The sequence below is a fragment of the Bufo gargarizans genome, chromosome 5, assembly GCF_014858855.1.
Source record: "Bufo gargarizans isolate SCDJY-AF-19 chromosome 5, ASM1485885v1, whole genome shotgun sequence".
NCBI lineage: Eukaryota > Metazoa > Chordata > Amphibia > Anura > Bufonidae > Bufo > Bufo gargarizans.
Genome location: NC_058084.1, coordinates 87,089,400 through 87,112,420, shown reverse-complemented (window position 1 = coordinate 87,112,420; position 23,021 = coordinate 87,089,400). Strand labels below are relative to the sequence as shown.

General features: G+C 44.4%; 1 protein-coding gene across 2 annotated transcripts in view; it reads right to left on the bottom strand.

The window, feature by feature from the left end:
- CPQ (carboxypeptidase Q) overlaps positions 1-23,021 on the bottom strand; it is a 492,137-nt gene that overhangs the window by 310,929 nt on the left and 158,187 nt on the right. For both annotated transcript variants that reach the window (XM_044293689.1, XM_044293688.1), the window contains exon 4: positions 14,974-15,181. In XM_044293689.1, coding sequence (XP_044149624.1) covers positions 14,974-15,181 — 208 coding nt within the window. The remainder of the gene's footprint in view (positions 1-14,973; positions 15,182-23,021) is intronic.

The following is a 23,021-nucleotide window of genomic DNA, read 5'->3' as shown; positions in this document are numbered from 1 at the left end:
ACTGTGAAGAACAAATCGGATTCGTATGCAACAGTACAATCCGATTCGCTCATCACTAGTTTACACGTTTAAGGGAATGAAGAGTGAAATAACCAAATACAGCTACATTCACTACATATTGCAAGCTATTATTTTTCTGTGTGAGGGGTGATATTGTTTGTGGGCTGGTGGGTTTTGAGTGGCAGGGCTGTTTCCAGCACCAGTCCAGCCCTGCCACCAAGCATAGCGTCGTTCATCATAGGGTAATCTGTGCATGGTTTTGCAGACCAGGCCCATTTACCTGAATGAGACTGACCAATGCTTATGCCAAGTGACTGATGAATGTGACATCACGGTCCTAGGAGGAGCCCACACAACGCTCACCATAGCAGCATGACCTCTTCAAACAGCTGACTGGTGGGGGTGCTAGGAGTCGGACCCCCACGATCAGATATTGAAGACCTGTCCTGGGGTTGGGCATCAATATTTACCCATAAAAAACCCTTTAAGGTGGCCATAAATATAAGAATACTGGCAGCCACTGGCGCAACAATAGGGGTCGCAGCAGTGACGATTGCGACCGGGCTCCTAAGCAGTGCATCTTATAAAGGGAGTACTAGCGAGCGCTTTTATAATAGAAGTGCTCACTAGTCTTCAGGAGGAGGGGGAGAGAAGCGCTGTGAGCGCTGTACAGTACTTACCCCTCCTCCTGCTCGCTCTTCTCAGGGCCCGCGCTGCTGTGTCCTGGCTGCGTGCAGCGTCAGAATATACAGAGCGCACTCTGACCTGACGCTGCAGGAGGTCAGGAGACTGCAGCGCGGCCCCTGAGAAGAGAAGACAGCCAGGACAAGGAGAGTGCTGGCAGGAGAGGTAAGTTACTTTGTTATTTTACAGTCTGATCTGAAGTCTGATATGGAGGTCTAATGGGGGGATCTGGAGAGGTCTAATGGGGGTCTGGAGTGTGACTGGGGGTGTCTGGAGGTGTGTCTGGAGGTCTGAAGGTCTGGCTGGGGGAGTCTGGAGAGGTCTGACTGGGGGGTCTGGAGGTCTGAAGGTCTGGCTAGTGGGGTCTGGCGAGGTCTGCCTGGGGGGGGGGGGCTGGCGAGGTCTGACTGGGGGGTCTGGAGAGGTCTGACTGGGGGGTCTGGAGAGGTCCCTGGAGAGGTCTGACTGGGGGGTCTGGAGGTCTAATTGGTGTCTGATTGGGGGTCTAGAGGTCTAATGGGGGTCTGGAGGTCTAATGGGGGTCTGATTGGGGGTATAGAGGTCTAATGGGGGTCTGGAGGTTTGATTGAGGGTCTGGAGGTCAGATATGGAGCTCTAGTGGGAGTCTGGAGGTCTAATGGGGGTTTAGAGGTCTGATATGGGGGTCTTATCTGAGGTTTGATATTGGGTCGGGGTCTTACATGGAAGTCTAATGGGGGTCTGATATGACGTCTAAAACTGGGGTCTTATATAGGGTCTGACATAGAGGTCTAAAGGGGGTTTGGTCTGAGATGGGGGATCTCATTTAGGGTTTTATATGGGGGTCTGATCTGAAAGGAAGGGGGGATTTTTTTTTTACTAGCGCACAATATAAAGGGGTGTTTTTGTACTGACGCACGATCTGTGTGGTACCAGTATTTTCAGGGAGCCGTTTCTGCAGGAAAGTATTCGGGAGCACAGTGGGCACAGTATTTGGGGTGGCAGGATGGGGGTGTTGTGAAGGTGAGGAGGAGGATGGAAAAGTAGGAAAGTAAGATGTTTGTTTGTTTAACTCTGCAGAGATGAGGCGGGCTGAAAGAAGTCACCATGGTGGTCTGGTCTGACAGGAGAAGAAGAGGAAAGAGAATATCTACATCAGAGAAGTCATTGGATGTAAGAGGTAAATATGTGGCGCTGTATTACCCTGTATGTTCTGTAGCGCTGTATGTAATGTTTTCCAAATATGGGTACTTTCACACTAGCATTTACATTTTCCGGTATTGAGTTTGGCCAGAGAAAATACCGCAGCAACACTTGCCGGAATGCCGGATCCGGCATCATTTTCCATTGAAATACATTAATGCCGGACCTTTAAAATTGCAAAAAAATATAAATAGCGGATCCGTTTTTCCAGATGACACCGGAGAGACGGGTCCAGTGTTTCAATGCATTTGTTAGACGGATCCGCATCCGGATCCATCTACAAATGCTATCCGTTTGCACACGGCGACGGAACTGCCTGCCGGATCTTCACAACGCAAGTGTGAAAGTACCCTATGTCTTTAAAAGGGTTGTCAGCTTTTTTTTTTTTGTATGAGTGCTGCCTTCTCTGCTCTGTTTACCTGCTCATCACTGCAAATGCTACGACGAGTAGGTGAACAGAACAGAGAAAGCAGCTCTCATATGAGCGCTGCCCTCTCTTCAAATAGCTGATCTTCGGGGTGCCGGAGGACACCGGCTGATCTGATATTGATGACCTATCCTGAGGATAGGTAATCAGTAGTAAAAAGAGGACAACCCCTTTAACAGTAGGACTGGAGGGAAGGGTGGGGGGGGCATTTCAAAATTTGCCTCGGGCAGCAGAAAAGCTAGGTGCACCAGCGCTGAGTGAAGGGGGGGCCCAAGCTGAACTCTTGCACCAGGGCCCATGAGCCTTTAGCTACGCACCTGCTGGCAGCCAATCAATCGTACGTTCATGGATAAAATAGAGACATCTAAACTGAACCGGTATACTAGGGAGACAGTCTTAAAGGGGTTGTCCAGACTTTTTCTATTGATGACCTATCCTCAGGTTAAGTCATCAATATCAGCTCGGCGGAGGTCCGACATCCAGCAGCCCCCGCCGATCAGCTGTATGAGGAGACGGCGCACGCAGTGCGCACGTGCCATCTCCAGTCTTTTTTCCTGTTCACTGCTGCTGTCTATGGCAAAGACCATAGACCGCAGCAGCAGACAGGAAGAGAGACAGCACCTACTTGTGCCGTCTCCTCATACAGATGATCGGTGGGGTTGCCGGATGTTGGGCCTCCGCCGATCTGATATCGATAACTAGAGTAGAGCGAATCAAATCCAACTAAGTGGAATTCGATCCGAATTTCAGGATAAATTCGATTTGCCGCGAAACTGAATTTCCTCATGCTTCATGGTAGTGAATCGATTTAACCTGAAATAGTGTAAAAAAAAATAAAAAAAATCATACATCCACCATGTGCTCGCGACGGGCCGGCCACGCCATCTAGACTGAAGATATCAGCCGAAATTCCGTGCGTGGTGACGTATGACGTCATCACGCCAGCCGGCATGATGTCACCTCGAGCAAGATGGCGGCAGCCGGCCTGTCGTGAACAAATGGAGGTGGTAAGTATGATTTACATTTTTTTATGTTAATTTTAATTTCATTTTTACTCTCAGATGCCACGATCAAGTATGAACGCGACATCTGAGGGGTTCAATGACGGGGAGCGGCGCTATCACAGCTTCCTGTCATTGCACCCACTAATTACAAAAAAAAAATGCTCTTCGTGACAAAGTAATTCGTCACAAAGCAATTTTTTTTTGTAAAATTCGGCGAAGCAGCCGAATCAAATTTTTAAGAAATTCGCTCATCTCTAATGATGACCTATCCTGAGAATAGGTCATCATAGTAAAAGCCCGGACAACCCCTTTAAAAAAGAAAATGGTTACGAAAAGTGGTGAACGATCGTCTGTAAGCGCTTGATCCTGCCACAAAAATATAGTTTTACTTAAAAATAAATAAATAAAAATATTCAACATAACTGATCACCTTTTTGTCACTGGCCTTCACATAAAAACAAAGATTAGCCACAATGGTCGAAATCAGTCATTCCAGCCAACTTACGCTTTGCGGAAAATGCTTAGCATGGAGGAGTTCATGCAGTTTTCTTATTTATAGACTGAGATGTTTGCCTCGTAGATTACACATCAAATCGCCTATCATTTATCATGGATCCGATTTTGGCTCCTCAGAATATGGTTAAGACAAGAGTAACGTCATCCAGTCAAGACCGCGCAGAGCTCCAGTTACTTAAGAGAAAAGCGCTCTGCAGAGTAAGGAAACATCCTCGATGACCCGAGTCCAACCGTGCATTTTCTCCTTCAGAAATGCCATCATCAGACGTGGAGGGAAAAAATAATAAAAAAAAAAGCTGTAAAACAGAGTCCATGAAAAAAACATCCTAGAGGGATGTATCAAAACCAAGAAAGAGGAAGCCTGGAAAAAAAATCCTTTCAAATGATCTGTGATGCTTGACTTCTTTGTTCTCTTAAAAACCACTTTAAAACGGAAGCTTCAATGGATATTCTGATACGTAGGTTGAGGAACGCAGCTCTTTGAGCCGGCAGGACGTGGCGGGATAAAAGTGCATGGGGGCCGCCGCGTTCACTTCAATCCTGCGTACCATTAAAGGAAAATGAAGAAAATCCTCAACTGGTCCACTTCACGTCTCATAAGCTCTGGATGCCTGGCAGGCGTTATAATGGCGGCATATCATTTCCTTGGGGAACTAATACTATATAAACGGAAAGGCTACTGTACCACAAAGCCCCGATCCTAGTCATGATGTGAGGACAAGGCAACAGCATACAGACGAGCGCTCGCCTCTGCTGACATGAACGTTTTAGAAAAATTTAAAAATAATAACATCTCTTCTTGGAAGTCTACATTGTGCAGTTCCTCCGTTATCCCTCCTAGAAATGTATGAATAAATAGACAACTGGGTGTTACCAGTTGGGGGCGTGTCTCTATGCATTCTGACATTGTCCAATCAGTGCTGCCAGGGTCAGGACACCACCTTTTCACTAGGGAATAGTAAGCAGCACCATGACTAGTGGAGTGCAGCGCACGGCAGGGTGATAACGTTTGTTCCTGCATACTGACATTCAGTGGCATACCTTCAATGGAGGAAGACCACACAACTACAGGGCCTGGCATAGGAGGGGGGGGCTGCCACTGAATATCTTCTTATCTTCCCAATGTAAAAACAATGCATTTTCATGCAGCCACCACCAGGGGGAGCCCAGTGCAAATAGATGATTACAACTTCCATTTTAGTCAATTGTAACTGCATAAATGCCTATGCTCTGAGCTCCCCCTAGTGGTGGCTGCAGACAGCCAACTTTGCAATAGAAAGGAAGAAGGAGATTTAAGTATTTATAGCACTTGTCTGGCATGAATATATTGGTGTGTGCTTTGCATTGTGCATTGCCTGAGAGTGACTGACGCATGCGTAATGGGGAACTAGGCCCATACTAAGTTTTGCAATGGAGCCCTATGAGCGCTGTGTATGTCCCTGCTGACACTGATGAAACAGGGATATGTAAAAAAAAAGAACAACTATCTTTTGCGGATTGCGGACCCATTCAATTCAATAAACCCAGTGCAATACAGGAATCTTACGGTCGGTGCCTGTGCATTGCCACGGGCACGGAGCCCTTACGGTTGTGTGAACGAGCTCTTAGGCTGTAGTACTGCACTTGGCACACACAGAAACATGGATCTCAATATGCAGAGTCCTCAAAAATGATATGCCATTGATGTCCTATTAACCCCTTAGCGAATAATCACATATGTGTACGTCTTTAGGCGTAAAGGGTTGTATGGAGTCAGCTGTTGCATTGAGCCAGCTCCATACATGGCGGGTACCAACTGTATAATACAGCAGGCACCTGGCCGCAATGACCGGGAACTGGGATGACACTGAACAAGGTAATTTGACCCCTCAGATGCCACATGCAATAGTAATGGCAGCTTTTCTGGGGTTAGGCAAAGGGAGGCGGCTTTCAATCAGAGCAAAATCACGTGGCTCCAGACGGTTACCATGATGGGTTTGCTAAAGGTTCTCAGGTCTGAACTATTAAAATCTAAAAATATTTTTCCTACACGGTGTACGCTGTAACAGAAAAAAAATAGCACTCAATTTTCCTTTTGCAACACCAAGCGTTAAAAAAGGTGTATGCCCCCCCCCCCCCCAAATAGTACCAATAAAGCAGTCGCCTCAACCCGCAAAAAATGAGCCCCTACATAAAACAATCGGGCAAAAAATAAATAAATAATAATATAGCTCTCAGAATATGGAGACACAAAAACATGATTTTTTTTGTTTAAAAAATGATTTTTTCGTGTTAAAAGTGAAAAAAAAAAAAGGTTGACATATTAGGTCTTGCCGTGTCTGTAACAATCAGGTCTATTAAAATATCACATGATCTAACCCCTCAGATGAACATCGAAAAAAATACAAAAATAAAAACTGTAAGACCAAGCGATCAAAAAGTCATACACACCCTAAAATAGTACATAAAATGAGACCCTACCTAAGACAATTGCCCAAAAAATTTAAAAAAAACTATGGCTCTCAGAATATGGAGAGACTAAAACATAAGTTTTTTGTTTCAAAAATGCTTTTATTGTGTAAAACAAATTAAAAAAGTATACGTATTAGGTACTGCCACGTCCGTAACAACCTGCTGTATAAAAATATCACATGATCTAAGGGTACTTTCACATTAGCGTTAAAGTTTTCCGGTATTGAGTTCCGTCATAGGGGCTCAATACCGTAAAAAAAACTCTTCAATTTTATCCGAATGCATTCTGACTGGAGAGCAATCCATTGAAATGTATTAATGCCAGATCCGGTACCAAGTGTTCCGGAAAAACTAATCCAGCTTCCCGGTCTGTGAAAAAGATAAATACCGGATCCGTTTTTCCGGATGACACTGGAGAGACGGATCCGGTATTGCAATGCATTTGTCAGACGGATCCGCATGATATCCGTTTGCATACGGATTTCCGGATCTAGCAGGCAGTTCCGGCAACGGATTCTTCTAACGCTAGTGTGAAAGTACCCTAACCCTAAAACCTAAAAAACAAACAGTGTCAAAAAAGCTATACATCACAAAAAGTTATTACCACAAAGTTCCCGAAGGGGTAAATGGTGCCATTAAAAAATATTTGTCCCACAAAAAATAAGCCCTCATATGGCGATGTGAACGAAAAGTTAAAAAAGTTTAAAAAGTTATGGCTTTTGTAATGTGGGGAGGAAAAAAACGAAAATGGGAAAAACTAAAAAGGGCAGGTCTTTAAGGGGTTAACCACATCATGACTAGGTTAAGTCAATTTCTTGTTCTCTGTCAGAACTCTTCAAGATGTGCATGATGAAGTCATAAGTGAGGCTGGTGTGACAGAGATAAAGACACAGGACATTCCCTGCGTCCACGTACGTCCAGGGAAGAGAAGCTGGGAGCGCTATTCTCAGAACCGAATGTAATTCTAAAGTGTTCTCACATAATGTTTGCACTTCTGCCCAGTGTCCCTGTAATTCACTGGATCTTGCTGGGAAGAAGACTACATTTTAGGTAAGTGCGGTGATTAAGAAATAGCCACGAGAGACGTAAATGTACAACACAAAATAAAAACGACAAAGTAGAAAAATATCCTCCAAGAACCTGAAAAGGGGAAGGCACTGGACCTCAATTGTTTCCTATATGGTGGCAAATGTAGACCGTTCTATATCAATTTCTCACCATTCTGAAGATGTTTGTTTGAAAGTGAATGGTAGCACCGCAAAAAAACGGATGATATCCGTGTGCATTCCGTATTTTGCGGAACGAACAGCTGGCCCCTAATAGAACAGTACTATCCTTGTCAGTAATGCGGACAATACTAGGACATGTTCTATTTTTCAGAATGGAAATACAGACATACGGAATGAAATGCACACGGAGTAACTTCAGTTTTTTTTTACACATTTAAATAAATGGTTCCGTATACAGTCCGTAAAAAAAAAAATGGAACGGACACGGAAAGAAAAAGCCTTAGGCCCCTTTCACACGGGCGAGATTTCCAGGCGGGTGCAATGCGTGAGGTGAACGCATTGCGCCCGCACTGAATCCGAACCCATTCATTTCTATGGGGCTGTGCACATGAGCGGTGATTTTCACGCATCACTTGTGCGTTGCGTGAAAATCGCAGCATGCTCCTCTTTGTGCGTTTTCCATGCAACGCAGGCCCCATAGAAGTGAATGGGGCTGCGTGAAAATCGCAAGTGCGATTTTCACGCACAGTTGCTAGGAGACGATCGGGATGGGGACCCGATTATTATTATTTTCCCTTATAACATGGTTATAAGGGAAAATAATAGCATTCCTAATAGAGAATGCATAGTACAAAAGGGCTGCAGGGGTTAAAAAAGAAAATAATAATTTAACTCACCTTAATCCACTTGCTCGCGCAGCCGGCATCTCTTCTGTCTTCATATTTGCTGTGCACAGGAAAAGGACATGTGGTGACGTCACTGCGGTCATCACATGGCCTGTCACATGATCCATCACCATGGTAAAAGATCATGTGATGGACCATGTGATGAGCGCAGTGACGTCATCAAAGGTCCTATTCCTCAAAGAAGAAGACAGAAGAGAAGCCGGGCTGCGCGAGCAAGTGGATTAAGGTGAGTTAAATAAAAAAAATGTAACCCCTCCAGCCCTATTGTACTATGCATTCTGTATTAGGAATGCTAATTTTTTCCCTTATAACCATGTTATAAGGGAAAATAATAAAATTTACACAACACCTAACCCAAACCCGAACTTCTGTGAAGAAGTCCGGGTTCGGGTCTGGGTACCAAACATGACGATTTTTCTCACGCGTGTGCAAAACGCATTACAATGTTTTTGCGCATTTTCCTGCAACGCACCCGAATCTCATCCGGGCCAAAAACATCACGCCCGTGTGAAAGAAGCCTTAATGAGAGAAACCCCATTTAACATTCCTTATCGTATCTTAGATCCCTGCTTGTTTTCAGTTTAAGGGTTTTTCCAGTACTTAGATACTGATACAGAATACTCAGGATAGGTCATAAATATCAGATCGTGGGGGTCCAACATCCCCACCAATCAATTGACATCTGTCAATGCCAGAAACTATGCAATGGATAGAGCTGGAAGAAGAAGGTCCTGTCCACTGTGAAGTTTCCGGTGCAGATGTACGGTTGTTGCACAAAAAATATTCTACAGTTTCCAAACCAGCACCTGGATCCAAATTCTTTTATAATTGCATGTAGTTAAAAATTACTAAGCTAATCAATAAAACATATAGTGCCAACTGCTGTTTTTTTTGTTTGTTTTTTTATTTCTTTGTCTGGTTCGCCGAGATGGCCGCACATGCTCAGTTTCATCCTTCAACTTCCTTCTGAGCTGTGATAGGGAGAGCATGGACACACCTCCTGAGTTGTGATAGGGAGAGCATGGACACACCTCCTGAGTTGTGATAGGGAGAGCATGGACACACCCCTTTAGCTATAGCAGAAAAGACACACCACTTGAGCTGTCAGCTTGATATAAATCTAGCAGAGCAATGAATGTGGAGATCTCTGGATCCATGTGAGGTACAGGGCTGATTCTAGCTTTGTTAGAAAGGTATTGTCATGTCCTATAGGATGTCTGATTGTCATTTTTTCACATTAGTCATGGGATAACCACTTTAAATGGGAGCTGAGCAGCAGTACCCCAGCAGGAGCACTACAGAGTGGACTGTTTTTTCTATTCTTAAAAGCTAACACACATTACTGGTGTCTGTATAATCATATATTGTGCCTGTGAATAAAGCAGTAATATATATATATTATCTTTCTGAGCAGATCTCAATGTGGTAAAGCTATAGTACATAGTGTATATGATATGTTGATGCTAGGACACATCTCTGCCCTCAGCATGCTGATGTCTAGCCCTGTCAATCAAGGGGAGAGGGGAGTGTGCAGAGCACATGGGGTGTTACAAACTAGTGCTCAAAGAGTTCAGCCCCGCCTTCTGGTGCTCCAACTGGCTTGTTTGCATTTGAATAAAAACAGAGATATCTCTGTAGCTATTTAGCATACAGACAAAAGAAAGGTATTGTTTTAATCAGCATGATGAGCCCGGCAGTATGTCTGCATCAATAGGGTTGATCAGAGAGACAGAGCCCCTTTAAAGTGTACCGTAACTGTCATATTTTTATTTTTTGCTAATATGTAGGGAACATTTATCTAATATAGTTCATTTAGGGAAATTGAATATTTATACTAGAAAACTTGGGCAGAAATGCACCTTAGCAGCGCTCTCTCAAATTAGCATTGCTAATGGACATCCGTCTTCCTAATACAGTGCGGTACTGACTGGGAAGACGGACTGGGATGGGAGCTGCTGCCCTCACTGCTCCCTCGCAGACTGGGGACTGTAGAGTAACAGCTGTAGATTAAATATATACAGTATTTATACTCCTAGGTCTTTCTTACTGATCAGCGTGGCCAGCTTTGTCAGTGAGTGCCTCTCCAGTATCCCTGGTGCGCTAAGTAATTAACACGCCGCCGGGTGAGATTTCTGAGCGAGAGGTAAGCGCTCGCTATTGGCAATGTAGAGAGGCAGAGGCAAGTACTGTATATAGTGACAGTAATAAACTATAACTGTCCCTATATACTGTACAACAGCTTCCCCCTGCCTCCCTGCATTGCCAATAGTGAGCGCTTACCGCTCGCTCAGACATCTCACCTGGCAGCGGTTTAATTACTCAGGGCCAGGCGGTGTAAACGTCCTCACACCTGGTCCTGTTAAAGTGCAGAGGGCACAGGTCGGCCAGTTTCATAGGTACAGGTCTCCTGAGAGATGCCCTTTAATCTCTGCATAACTACAAATGTATATTACTTTCTAACAAGCTTTATGTTTCCCTTCCCCATCTGTTTGCTGTCAGTGAATAAAAACTGTGTTGTTTACATTCAGAGGCAGCAAATGGGTACATAGCTAGTCCTGCTCTGATCTGAGAGGTGGAAACAACTGTACCAACTCCATGCAATGCTGTGAGCGCAGATTCTACTGGTAGTTTGCTACAATGTACCAGCCGGTTTAGCACACCCAGAGATACAACGGTACGGACATTCTCACCTGAGAGTAGAAATAGCCTCAGAATGTAGACAAGTGTTCCAAACCTACCTCATTCACTGACAGCAAACATCTTGAAAATGGTGAGAAATAGAAATACAAAGTGTATTAGAAAGTTGTAGAACTTCCTACTACAGTGATTAAGCCAGAGCCATATGAAGCCAGAAATTCTCTTTAAGATGAGGGCAGACTCTAGTATAACTTTATAGCACAGTATTTATTTGCAACCGTTTATAAACTACATACATTGTTTGTCAGATCTCCTGCCGCATCTGTTACCGCATGACCTTTTTCAGGACAAGCTTTTATTACCAAGTGTTACACTGTATTTCAACTTTTACAAGTGGGAGAAAAAAATGTCTCATATAGGCGCCGGCTCCGATAGAGGAAACAGCAACATTTTTTTAATAAAGAAAGTTTTATTGATCTTCTCTCGCCGTAAAGTTTCAGCCGGTCTACAAGCAACCGAAACAATGCGGTTTATTATAAACTAGCAGAAGGACCCGGCTTCACTCGGGTGTATTTAATCTATTTCATTTCATGTTTGTGTGTGTCGTTAGAATATATCAACACTATCCACTATAACAGTGACATCTACAGTACCCTGCCCCCTTAACAGTGACCTCCACAGCCCCCACCACTTAACACTGACCCCCCCCCCCCCCCAACAGTGCCCGGCCCTTAAAATTGGACCTCCACAGCAGCCCACCCCCTTAACTTTGACCTTTACCAGTGAGTTTCACAGCACACCACCCCCTTGACAGTGACCTCCACAGGAGCCTTTACAGCAATCTGCCCCTTAACACTGACCTCCATAGCAGGCTGCCTCTAGGGTGGCCAGAGGTCCAGCTTTCAGACTCCCTGTCCTCCGTTTGATGCAGGGCCTGGACGGACACAAGGATGTCCTTTTGAACAGCTCACTCTAAGACAGCAGCACTGTGTTTGAGTGTGAGCTGCAGGGAGAAAGTCACCCTTCCTCCCACCCTATGTATTTTTAATTCTTTATTATTCAATAATACATTGAATATTTTTTGTAAAATTATATAGGGAATGGCATCTGTGTTCCCAGTATTTGTAGGTTTAGTTTTTAACATGTGGGAATGCCCTTAGCTTTAGTTGAATGAGGCTATGTGTTGCTTCTTAAACTTAGAACAAGCTCTATACCTCACATGGATCCAGAGATCTGCCCATTCATTGCTCCATGCTGGCAGCTCAGGGGGCGTGTCCTGTCTGCAGCCACTGGTCGTAGTTGAATGATGGAACTGAGCATTTATGTAAACCTCAGTGAGCTGGACAGAGAACTTAGAAAAAGGGCAAACAGCAGGTGGCGATATACAAATAATTTTTTTTGAATAGCTCAGTGGCTATACTACATTTTTTATTACATGCAGTTACAAATGTATTTAGATCCAGGAGCTGGTTTAAAAAATGTTGAATATTTTTCGTGGGACAACCCCTTTAACATTTAAAGGAGAAGATACACTTGATGATTAGTTCACACTTTGCCTTCATGCACACAACAGAGATATGTTGCAAGGTGCCTGTATGGATGGACACAGGGTCCCTGTGTCTACATACTATAAAGTTGTAGGCACCCCATGTGCCGTCATATGGTGCTGCTGCAAGGTGTTATATTACAGAGGTTTTTCCTTCTGTATGAATCAGAGGTACACCCAAGCACAGTAAGGCCTGTATAAAACACCCCGCACTCTACCAAAAACTAATAAGGACGACATATTGTACTTTGGTTATGTTTTGAATATTTTCCCTCGCAGCGTATGGGCATGCAATCCGTTTCCATTGCAGCATTGATCTGTGGACTGCTTAATTGCACTTTCTTTCCCTTTCCCTAGGGAGGAATAGTAAGATGCTTGTGCCTTTCATAATTGTGTTTAGTAATGATGGATCTTTCCCTCTATGGCTGTGTTTACACAGATAGCTGTCAATCACTGATAGGAACGCCTACTTGACTTCAGAGATCGCTGTCAATCACTGATAGAACCGCCTACTTGACTTCAGAGATCGCTGTCAATCACTGATAGGAACGCCTACTTGACTTCAGAGATCGCTGTCAATCACTGATAGAACCGCCTACTTGACTTCAGAGATCGCTGTCAATCACTGATAGGAACGCCTACTTGACTTCAGAGATCGCTGTCAATCACTGATAGGACCGCCTACTTGACTTCAGAGATCGCTGTCAATCACTGATAGGACCACGTACTTGACTTCAGAGATCGCTGTCAATCACTGATAGGACCGCCTACTTGACTTCAGAGATCGCTGTCAATCACTGACAGAACCGCCTCCTTGACTTCAGAGATCGCTGTCAATCACTGACAGAACCGCCTCCTTGACTTCAGAGATCGCTGTCAATCACTGATAGAACCGCCTCCTTGACTTCAGAGATCGCTGTCAATCACTGACAGAACCGCCTCCTTGACTTAAGAGATCACTGTCAATCACTGATAGAACCGCCTCCTTGACTTCAGAGATCGCTGTCAATCACTGATAGGACTGTCTACTTGACTTCAGAGATCGCTGTCAATCACTGATAGAACCGCCTCCTTGACTTCAGAGATCGCTGTAAATCACTGACAGAACCGCCTCCTTGACTTCAGAGATCGCTGTCAATCACTGATAGAACCGCCTCCTTGACTTCAGAGATCGCTGTCAATCACTGATAGGACCGTCTACTTGACTTCAGAGATCGCTGTCAATCACTGATAGAACCGCCTCCTTGACTTCAGAGATCGCTGTAAATCACTGACAGAACCGCCTCCTTGACTTCAGAGATCGCTGTCAATCACTGATAGAACCGCCTCCTTGACTTCAGAGATCGCTGTCAATCACTGATAGGACCGTCTACTTGACTTCAGAGATCGCTGTCAATCACTGATAGAACCGCCTTCTGGACTCCCAAGCCCAGAACGAGCAGGAATTTATATCAATAAAATACAAGTTGTACTGAATCCTTTCCCACAGAACTATATATCGATCTGCTCAGCTCCTCCTGCTATATAACATGCTACCTGTAGCATACATTGCAGTTTCATGGTGACACGTTCCTTCAGGGAAAAAATAGCAATCCGCCAGCACTCGATCCTCAGTACATGCTGCAGAGGGAAGGAGTGGACTCCACGTATGCAGTAAAACAGGCATGCTCAAGCTGCGGCCCTCCAGCTGTTGCAAAACTACAACTCCCAGCATGACCAAACAGCTTACAGCTATCAGCCTACAGCAAGGCATGGTGGGAGTTGTAGTTTTACAACAGCTGAAGGGCCGCAGGTTGAGCATCCCCGCAGTAAAGGATCCCAGCAGTTGTGTCTCGTATTGAAGAAAAGCTGCTTTATTTCACATTAGATAAGTCACATCCAAGAGACCAGGACGCGTTTCGGCAATCTGCCTTTCCTAACAGGACCTGTTGAGAAAGGCAGATTGCCGAAACGCGTCCTGATCTAATGGATGTGACTTATCGAATGTGAAATAAAGCAGATTTTCTTCAATACGATACACAACTGCTGGGATCCTTTACTGCATACGTAGGTTCCTTCAGGGGCGGATTGGCCATAGACCTTACAGGGAAATTTCCTGGTGGGCCGATGCCCAGGGGGCCGCCTGAGCCCTCCTCCCGTGGCCAGTGGAAGTTTTTTGGGGATGTATTTTGTGATGCTGGGGGGCAGTATTTTGTGATGGACTGTGGTATTTGGCGCTGTTGGGGTGGTATAATGTGCCACAATTTGGTATTGCTACCACCGCCTACTTGTGCTGGCCCTGCCTTCCATCAATTTGGACCCCAATACAAAACGGGGCAACTTTTAGTATTTTTTCCAGGATCACTTTAGATTCCCAGTCCGTCCCTGGGTTCCCTTTAAACTCCACGGACTGTTTGCGGTCAGTGCTACGCTATACCTCACCAGAACCTGCTGCTCATGGTGGACCCACCCTTCATCTTAGGACTTACTATAAACAGATGTTATATTCACATTGGACAAGTGTAAGATGCCTGCAACATTTTCTTATCAGCTAAAACACAAACTTCCTTTGCACAGAAGATGGGCGATGTGTGAGCTCGGTTCTGTATTATCTGCTTGCCTGATCACCTACCTGCTCCGGATATTTGCTCCCAACAATTTCCGCCACTGTATTGAATGAATCAGCGTCTGGATGCTGGACTGCTCCCATATAGAGATTGACAACAATTTTAACACCGCGGGATACCAGGCGAGCCATGAGTTCAGCATCTTCTACTGTGATGCAGGCAGTGGGGATCTTTTCGACACCATTCTCGTAATCCTGCCATCCGGTGTGTGGGCTGCAAAAAAATAAGAAATAAACAGTTGTTTAGTTGTACTGTAATAATAATATAATAGCACAAAAAAACGACTGCAATCTGGTGTCAAATATTCCAAAAAGCTGACAGACCAGCACAGAAGTACAAGATAATCTGAGACCTCAGATATATCCAGTGGGAAGAATCCGATATTACCATAATTTATTTTGGTTCTTGAGGTTCTGTTCTGTAATCCACAGATCATTTTATAAACTTTTTATGACCGTTCATCGATCCAGAATGCGGTATATCCTGGCACTCAGGTTTCATTAAAAAGGTATTGCGGTAATTTAAAGTACGGTAATCCCTTATCCAAAGGATAGGGGATACCTATTATATGGGTGGGGATCCAAAGAACAGGGACCCATTACCTCGCAAGGGCCCCGAAATGAATGGAACGGCGGGTCGAGCATGTGCAGTGCGGCTCCATTTGTCTTTAGGGGATTCCTGTAAATAGCGGAGTACAGTGCTCTGCTATTTCGGCAGGTCTCACAGACATGAATGGAGTGGCAGTGCACACTGCCGCTCTGTTCATTTCAGGGGCCCCTGTTCTTATTAGATCCCGTTCTTATTAGATCCCACTCTGACCTAATAGTTAGCTCCTATCCTGTAGAAAGGGAATTCATTAAAATGACTGGAATAAACCCATTAATTATTTTCAGTAGCAACCTACATTTTGCAGGTTGATCATGCTCAGTTCAGCCAGCCAGAATTGCACTTTGCACTGACGAGGAGCAAGTACCCCGAAATAACCTTTGCACCGCAATCTGCGACAGATATATCATTTGGTAAATGACCTCCTAGTTTGTGATTTTTTTAATGCAACTTTTCAGGATAATAAATCTCCCCCATAGTGTCACCAAAAAGAGAAAGTATTCATGTCTAGGACGTAGTATTGCTGTAGTGTTGCACTGCTGCTCTGTGTGTGATGACCCTGCAAGCTGGTTTAAAGAGGACCTTTCATGGGTCCAGACATTATAAACTAAGGCTACTTTCACATTAGCGTTTTTCTTTTCTGGCAAAGAGTTCCGTCACAGGGGCTTAATACCGGAAAAGAACTGATCAGGCATATCCCCATGCATTCTGAATGGAGAGTAATCCATTCAGGATGCATAAGGATGTCTTCAGTTCAGTCAATTTGACTGATCAAGCAAAAGAGAAAACCGTTTTATCTCCGGCGAAAAATAAATGAAGTCTTGCCTGAATGCCGGCATTTTTTCCCATATGCGCAGACCGAAAAAAAAGTGAAAAAAATAAATGCCGGATCTGGCATTTCAATGCATTTTTTTGACTGATCAGGCATTTTTAAGACTGATCAGGATCCTGATCAGTCTTACTAATGCCATCAGTTGGCATACGTTTTGCCGGATCCAGCAGGCAGTTCCGGCGACGTATCAGGAAACGTAGGGCATAGTGCAGGGATCTAACTGCACTTACTATTTTTTCTGGGCGCCGCTCCGTTGGCCCCGCTGTGGCCCCCGTTGTATTCTCCCGCCCTGTATGCTAATTTTAGCATTGGAACAAGGAGCAGGAGATTGCCCTGTTTCTCAATGGGCGTCTCCTTCTCCCTGGCTGTAGCGTGGTCCAATCGCGGCGGAGAGCGTCACAGCCAGAGAGAAGGTGACGCCCATGGAGAAAGACACAGCTCCTCCTTGTTCCGATGCTAAAATTAGCATACCAGGCGGGAGAATACAACAGGGGCCACAGCTGGTGAACGGAGCGGCGCCCAGAAAAAATAGTAAGTGCAGTCAGATCCCTGCACTATGCCCTACATATCCTGATACTTAGCTTATAATGTCTGGACCCATGAAAGGTCCTCTTTAAGAAATCACCCAGAAGGCAAAATAATATACATTTTCTCCCATTAAAGGGAATCTGTCAGCAGTTTTATGCTGCTAGGTTCTAACAGCTTCAGCTCATGCCGATGAGTCCTGATATTCATGAGCTCTTGGCTCCCCCACAGCAGTCAGGAGCTCATGAATATTCAGAACTCATTGGCATGCGCTGATGCTTGAATATAAGACATTAGCAAAATGTCCGGGAAAATTAAAGAAGGTGACCAAGGCATTTTGGTAAGGGGATCGGTCACTAGTTTATGTTGCCCTTAGTTAGGGCGCCCTAAAACTGGTGACAGATTCCCTTTAAAGGCCAGCTACATATTCCTTACAGTTCCTTCCACAGCAGAGACGCGGCATGAATCTATTTATGAGCCAGGAAAGAAATCAGCATAAAAGCGTTCATCCAGAAGAACGTGCATCCTCACCAAATGAGCTAAGTAAAAAAAAGAAACGGAGCAGGCACTTTTTGACTTGATATTTAGTAAGTTAATTGAAGGCAGGCATTACTCCGAGAAAATGTCATTATAAAACAGTTTACTGTAGGAGAATTCTGACTGCACTAATAAAGACAATGTGCTCCTGCAAAATAATATCCCATTAAAGCTAAATTTAATTGAAAAATTGTCAAAGCTGCAGAACACCACCCAGGCTACCTGTCTCACTGATCCACAGTCCAAGGCAGAGATGTAACCCTTTCCTGCCAAGACCATTTTTACCCTTTTGGCCAACATAATACCTGTATTATAAAATAAAATAAAAATAAAATCATATTATATACCCATATCCAATGCAAAAACGCCTCCAAACATTTTATAATCAGGGGCGCCTTCATACAATGGGGGAGCTTGACTAATCATATTGCGCCAGAATTGTGGTGTAAAGTGCACCAAAAATAACAGTGTTTTGATTTGCGCCAAACATATCAACAGTTTTCTCCTTATTTTTCGTCAAAAAGAATGAAACACGGCAGAAAAGCGTTTTGAATGTCAAAGTGGGTGGGGCTACCAAATTGGCGTATATTATGCCTCATTTATAAATATATGTTCGGCTTAACCTTTAAGAGGCATTCCGTTTTGATTAGTCATAATAGAAGTCTATGGCCAAGCATAAAACACCTTGGACACCTTGAGGGTAATTTTTTAAATTACTGCATTGCATTTTACTCATTTTGGGCCAAAAATCATGTTTTCAACACTCAATTTTAAGCAGTTTTTGTGACACATGTGGTTAAAAATCTGTCAATTTGCAGACTATTCCTCTTGAGTTCAGATCAGCTGAGGGCTCATGTAAAGCCTTATCACTGATCTCCTGACCTCATAAACTGATACGAATATGGTTTAAATGAGTGTTTATGAGGTGAGATCAGAGATCAGCCTTCACATGAGCTGTCAGCTGACCTGAACTTAGGAGTGGATTTTAACCACATGTATCACAAAAACTGGAAATGTTTAATAACAAATTAAGGCCTCATGCACACGACCGTTGTTTTATTCCGTGTCCGTTGTTCCGTTTTTCGTGATTTTCTGCGGACCCGTTGACTTTCAATTGGTTCGTTGAAAACTCGGCTAATGCACCGTTTGTCATCCGCGTGCATTAACCAGTCCATCAAAAAAATATAACCTGTCCTATTTTTTTTTACGGAAAACAATTCGCGGACCGAAACAAAAACGGAAACGGATCACGGAACAACGGAACCCCATTTTGCGAAACGGAACACAACAACGGTCGTGTGCATGAGGCCTAAGGCTACTTTCACACTCGCGTTTCGGGCAGATTCATCATGGATCTGCAAAAACGGATCCGTTACAATAATACAACCGCATGCATCAGTCATGAACGGATCCGTTTGTATTATCTGTAACATAGCCAAGACAGATTCGTCATGAACTCCATTAAAAGTCAATTGGAGACGGATCCGTTTTCTGATGTGCCAGATTGCGTCAGAGAAAACGGATCCGTCCCCATTGACTTACATTGTGTGCCTGGACTGATCCGTTTGGCTCAGTTTCGTCAGGTGGACACCAAAACGCTGCAAGCAGTTGGTGTCCGCCTCCAAAGCGGAATGGAGACTGATCAGAGGCAAACTGATGCATTCTGAGCGGATCCTTTTCCATTCAGAATGCAATAGGGCAAAACGGATCCATTTTGGACCGCTGGTGAGAGCCCTGAACGGATCTCACAGACGGAAAGTAGCCTAAAAAAATTATGTTTAGCCCAAATTGAGTAAAATGCAATCATAAACAAAATTGCCCAAAAGGTGTCTATAGCCTTTAAATCTACACCAGTTGGAGTTAAGCTGCCTATACGCCTTCAATAGCTATCTGCCAAACACTCATTCCGCTAACCGCTCTCTCTCAGACTTCCGCACAGGCAAACACAGGGCTCAAGCACACAACCGTATTTTGCATCCATGTCTGATCCAAATTTTTTTGCAGATTGCAATAAAGGTCCAGAAAAAAAACGGACGGCAGATGCATATGAACTGTGTTCTGTCTGCCTCTATACGTCCGTGCCACAAATGATAGAACATGTCCTATTCTTGTCTGTATTGTGGACGAGAATTACCATTTTTATTAATGGGAGTGAGAAAATTGCAAAATGCACACGGAAGATATCCGCGTACTGGGGATCCATGGTTTGTGGGCCACAGTACGGATACGGAAGCCTTACTCTGTTTGGTTAAGCATGTATGTGTTTTCAGTGGTAAGAGAAAGCCACTGCCAGACACCTTTGGTGGCAGCTTACGTCTCAGGAGAACGCAGCTTAGGAAGCGTGCTGGCTCTCCTTTAAAATACCAGCTGTGTATGGAAACTTTTTAGGCTACTTTCACACTAGCGTTTTTATTTTCCGGCATTGAGTTCCGTCCTAGGGGCTCTATACCTGAAAAGAACTGATCAGTTTTATCCCCATACAATCTGAATGGAGAGTAATCCGTTCAGGATGCATCAGGATGTCTTCAGTTCAGTCTTTTTGACTTTTCAGGACGGATCCGGCATTTGTTTCCATAGGAATGTATTAGTGCCGGATCCGGCATTCAAATTGCGCAGACCTTTAAAAACGTGAAAAGAAAATTGCGGATCCGGTATTGCCAGGGGTGTATCTATCACAAGGCAAACAAGGCACTTGACAATGGGGCGGCAAAATGCCTTGTTTGCTTAGTGATAGTTACACTCCAGTGACTGCTCGCTCCTCTGCCTTCAGCATCCTCCTCCTCTCGGTCTCTCTGGACCAATCCCCGCCCCTCCCTCTCCTCCAATCAGAGGCAGCATTACATGGGGGAGCGGTCACATGACCAGTGCCGGCTGCATCTTCTCATGTAAGGGGGACAGGTGGCTGCTGCAGCCAGTGAAGGGACATGATGGCTGAGGACACGCTGGCCTCCAGTCTGAACTGGTGCCTGCGGATGGAGGACCCAGGGGAGGCGGAGCGGGAGCCGCCGCACATGAGGGTCTTCAACCCGTACACCAAGTTCAAGAAGTTCAGCAGAAAGCAGATCAAGGACATGGAGGGGATATTCAGGTGGTGAGTGCCCGGAGTGCTGGGGCAGTGACCCCGGTGCCCATCACCAGTCTCTGATGCGCTGGTCACATGCAGATGGCGCTGAACTTGTGTCTGCAGGGGAGAACTAATCTCCAGTAAGCACTTGGCGTACGTGCAGCCCTATGCAAAAATTACAGGCAGTGCGCAAGGAGTGCTCAGTGACAAACTGAGCTCTGCTACATCTGTGTGTAATGGGCACATACACCCTGGATGGACATTTAGGATCCAAAGCGACTAATCAGTGCCTTGCTTTCTTCTTTTTTTTTTTAAAGTGCAACTTCTGACACACATACTTTGTATTTTACAGATTTTTATATATTTTGTATACATCTGCAAAATACTAAATATTTGTGTCAAACTAGGAATGTGCATAGTTTATTTTTTTTTAAATAACTTTTAGATGATAGACATTTTTTTTTATTTCATACATACATTTGTGATAAATCTTTTTAAGGAAAGGGTGGAGCCTAAAGAGGAAGAGGTGGGGTTTACAGAGGAAGGGGTTTGGCCTTGACAGGAAGGGGTGGGTCAAATTTATATTTATAACCGAGATACACCACTGGGTATTGCAATGCATTTTTCTGACTGATCAGGCATTTTTCAGACTGATTAGGATCCTGATAAGTTTAAAAAAGGCAGGCAGTTCAGGCAACGCAAGTGTGAAAGTACCCTTAGCAATGCTCCATGGGAAAAAAAAATATCCAAAGTATCTCCCAGGGAAAGAGAACTATGTCACTATCGCCACCTTCTGGAAGTGACTCCCTAGGAGTCAAAGTCCAACTTTATAACAAGCCTTGGAACATGACAAGGGAAAACAGCCAAGCCAAATATCCAACAAAAGAACAGCATGATGAACTTCAACTTGCCAGTTCCTTTTCTATCAGAGGGGAGTTGGGAGCTACTTATACACGTTAGATCGTCAGCCAACAATACTCATGTGTATGGGGTTGTATAGTCTATGCTCTATATGGCTGTCCCAGGGCAATTGAGAGTGACAGCATTTGCCAATGCAACCCGACTGGTACCCTAACTGTGGATCCCAAGCTGAAAATGTCTGATTTAGATAAAGATGTGAAAATATTTTAGGTCACATCACTTCATATGAAGAACATTTCACTAATGTTGTAGCACCACTGTATAAAATGCATCATGTAACACGCCCTGCAATTTGTCACAATAAAGTTCCACGAATGCGACTTTCCCTTGCTTTGCGCCAATTCTTGAGGTTTCCTTTGTTAACATTACACACTAGGCACATAAAGCATCAGATGCAACCTGACAGACTAGAGTCTATTTTCTCTCACTTTTGATGCCATGCCACCGCTTCCCTTAAAAAAAGAAATAAATGTGTGTCAACGCTGCGCTCAGCAGAATATATGTCTGAAGTGTTAATGGCACGGTCTTGCGGCACAGAAGTAAACATTTCGGCTTGTGATGCAAAGAAAACATGATGGTTTTATCGTCTTCCTGGAGATTCTGTACAAGATTGAAAAATATTACCAGATGGCTCATTAAATTATTCTGGAAGAGCCATACATTCAGGTGGAGACAACAGATCCTACAGATGACATCGATACCAGCCGGCTGGCACGTGCAGCGTGGCAATATTTTGCAAACCAAGGGAAGGTTCTAAAGTGGCTGCGCTATTTCCGTTCAGTATTCTGCCTGAAAGAAGATAATCTATAGTTATGCAAAAATACGTATATATGAACTCATCAAGTGGCAACAGGAGGAGACCCCATTTTGATATTGCTGTTTGTAAATCCCCTCTGAGCTGCCAAATAATGGGATAATAAAGTAGGCCTGTTTCACACAGGCGTTCCTCGTTCCGGCAAGGGAAAACCCTGCCGAATCCGTAACTACTGTGTACAGCTGTGCTCTGCCGGACGTCTGTCCGGCCCCATTCACTATAATGGGGACAGGTGGAGATCCGGCTGCAACACGGCGACACTCGTTATCCAGCTCCTGGGTTAAAGGTGATGTCTTGTTAGCAACAACCCCTCTCAGCTGAGCACTGTGGATCCAACTCCCGGCACGCCAACAAGAGTAAGTCTTCTTTGGCCGGACATTTCCTCTCCTGCTTTGACTGGAAGGGAAATACAATATTACATGGAGGTCAGTCATTTTTACAGAACGACTCTCCATGGCTCATAGAGGGTAGTGCCAAACAGGGCGCCGCCTTCATGAAGTCCATGTGCCCTAACAGGTCATATGGACATGGGTTGTCCTGATGAGATAACTTCTTTATGCTGATCTTTAAAAAAATAAAAATAAATCATCCAAGTCTGCCCCTTAGGCAGCTATTTTTTATTACTACAACCAAAAATAGGTGCATATTTAGAGTCTGCTCTTCCCTATGCTGCTCTCTATAAATGTTCTACCTGGACTCTTCCTGGTGTGCATGTCTCGAGTCAATAAAAAAAGTCTCCCAAAGAAGCCAACTG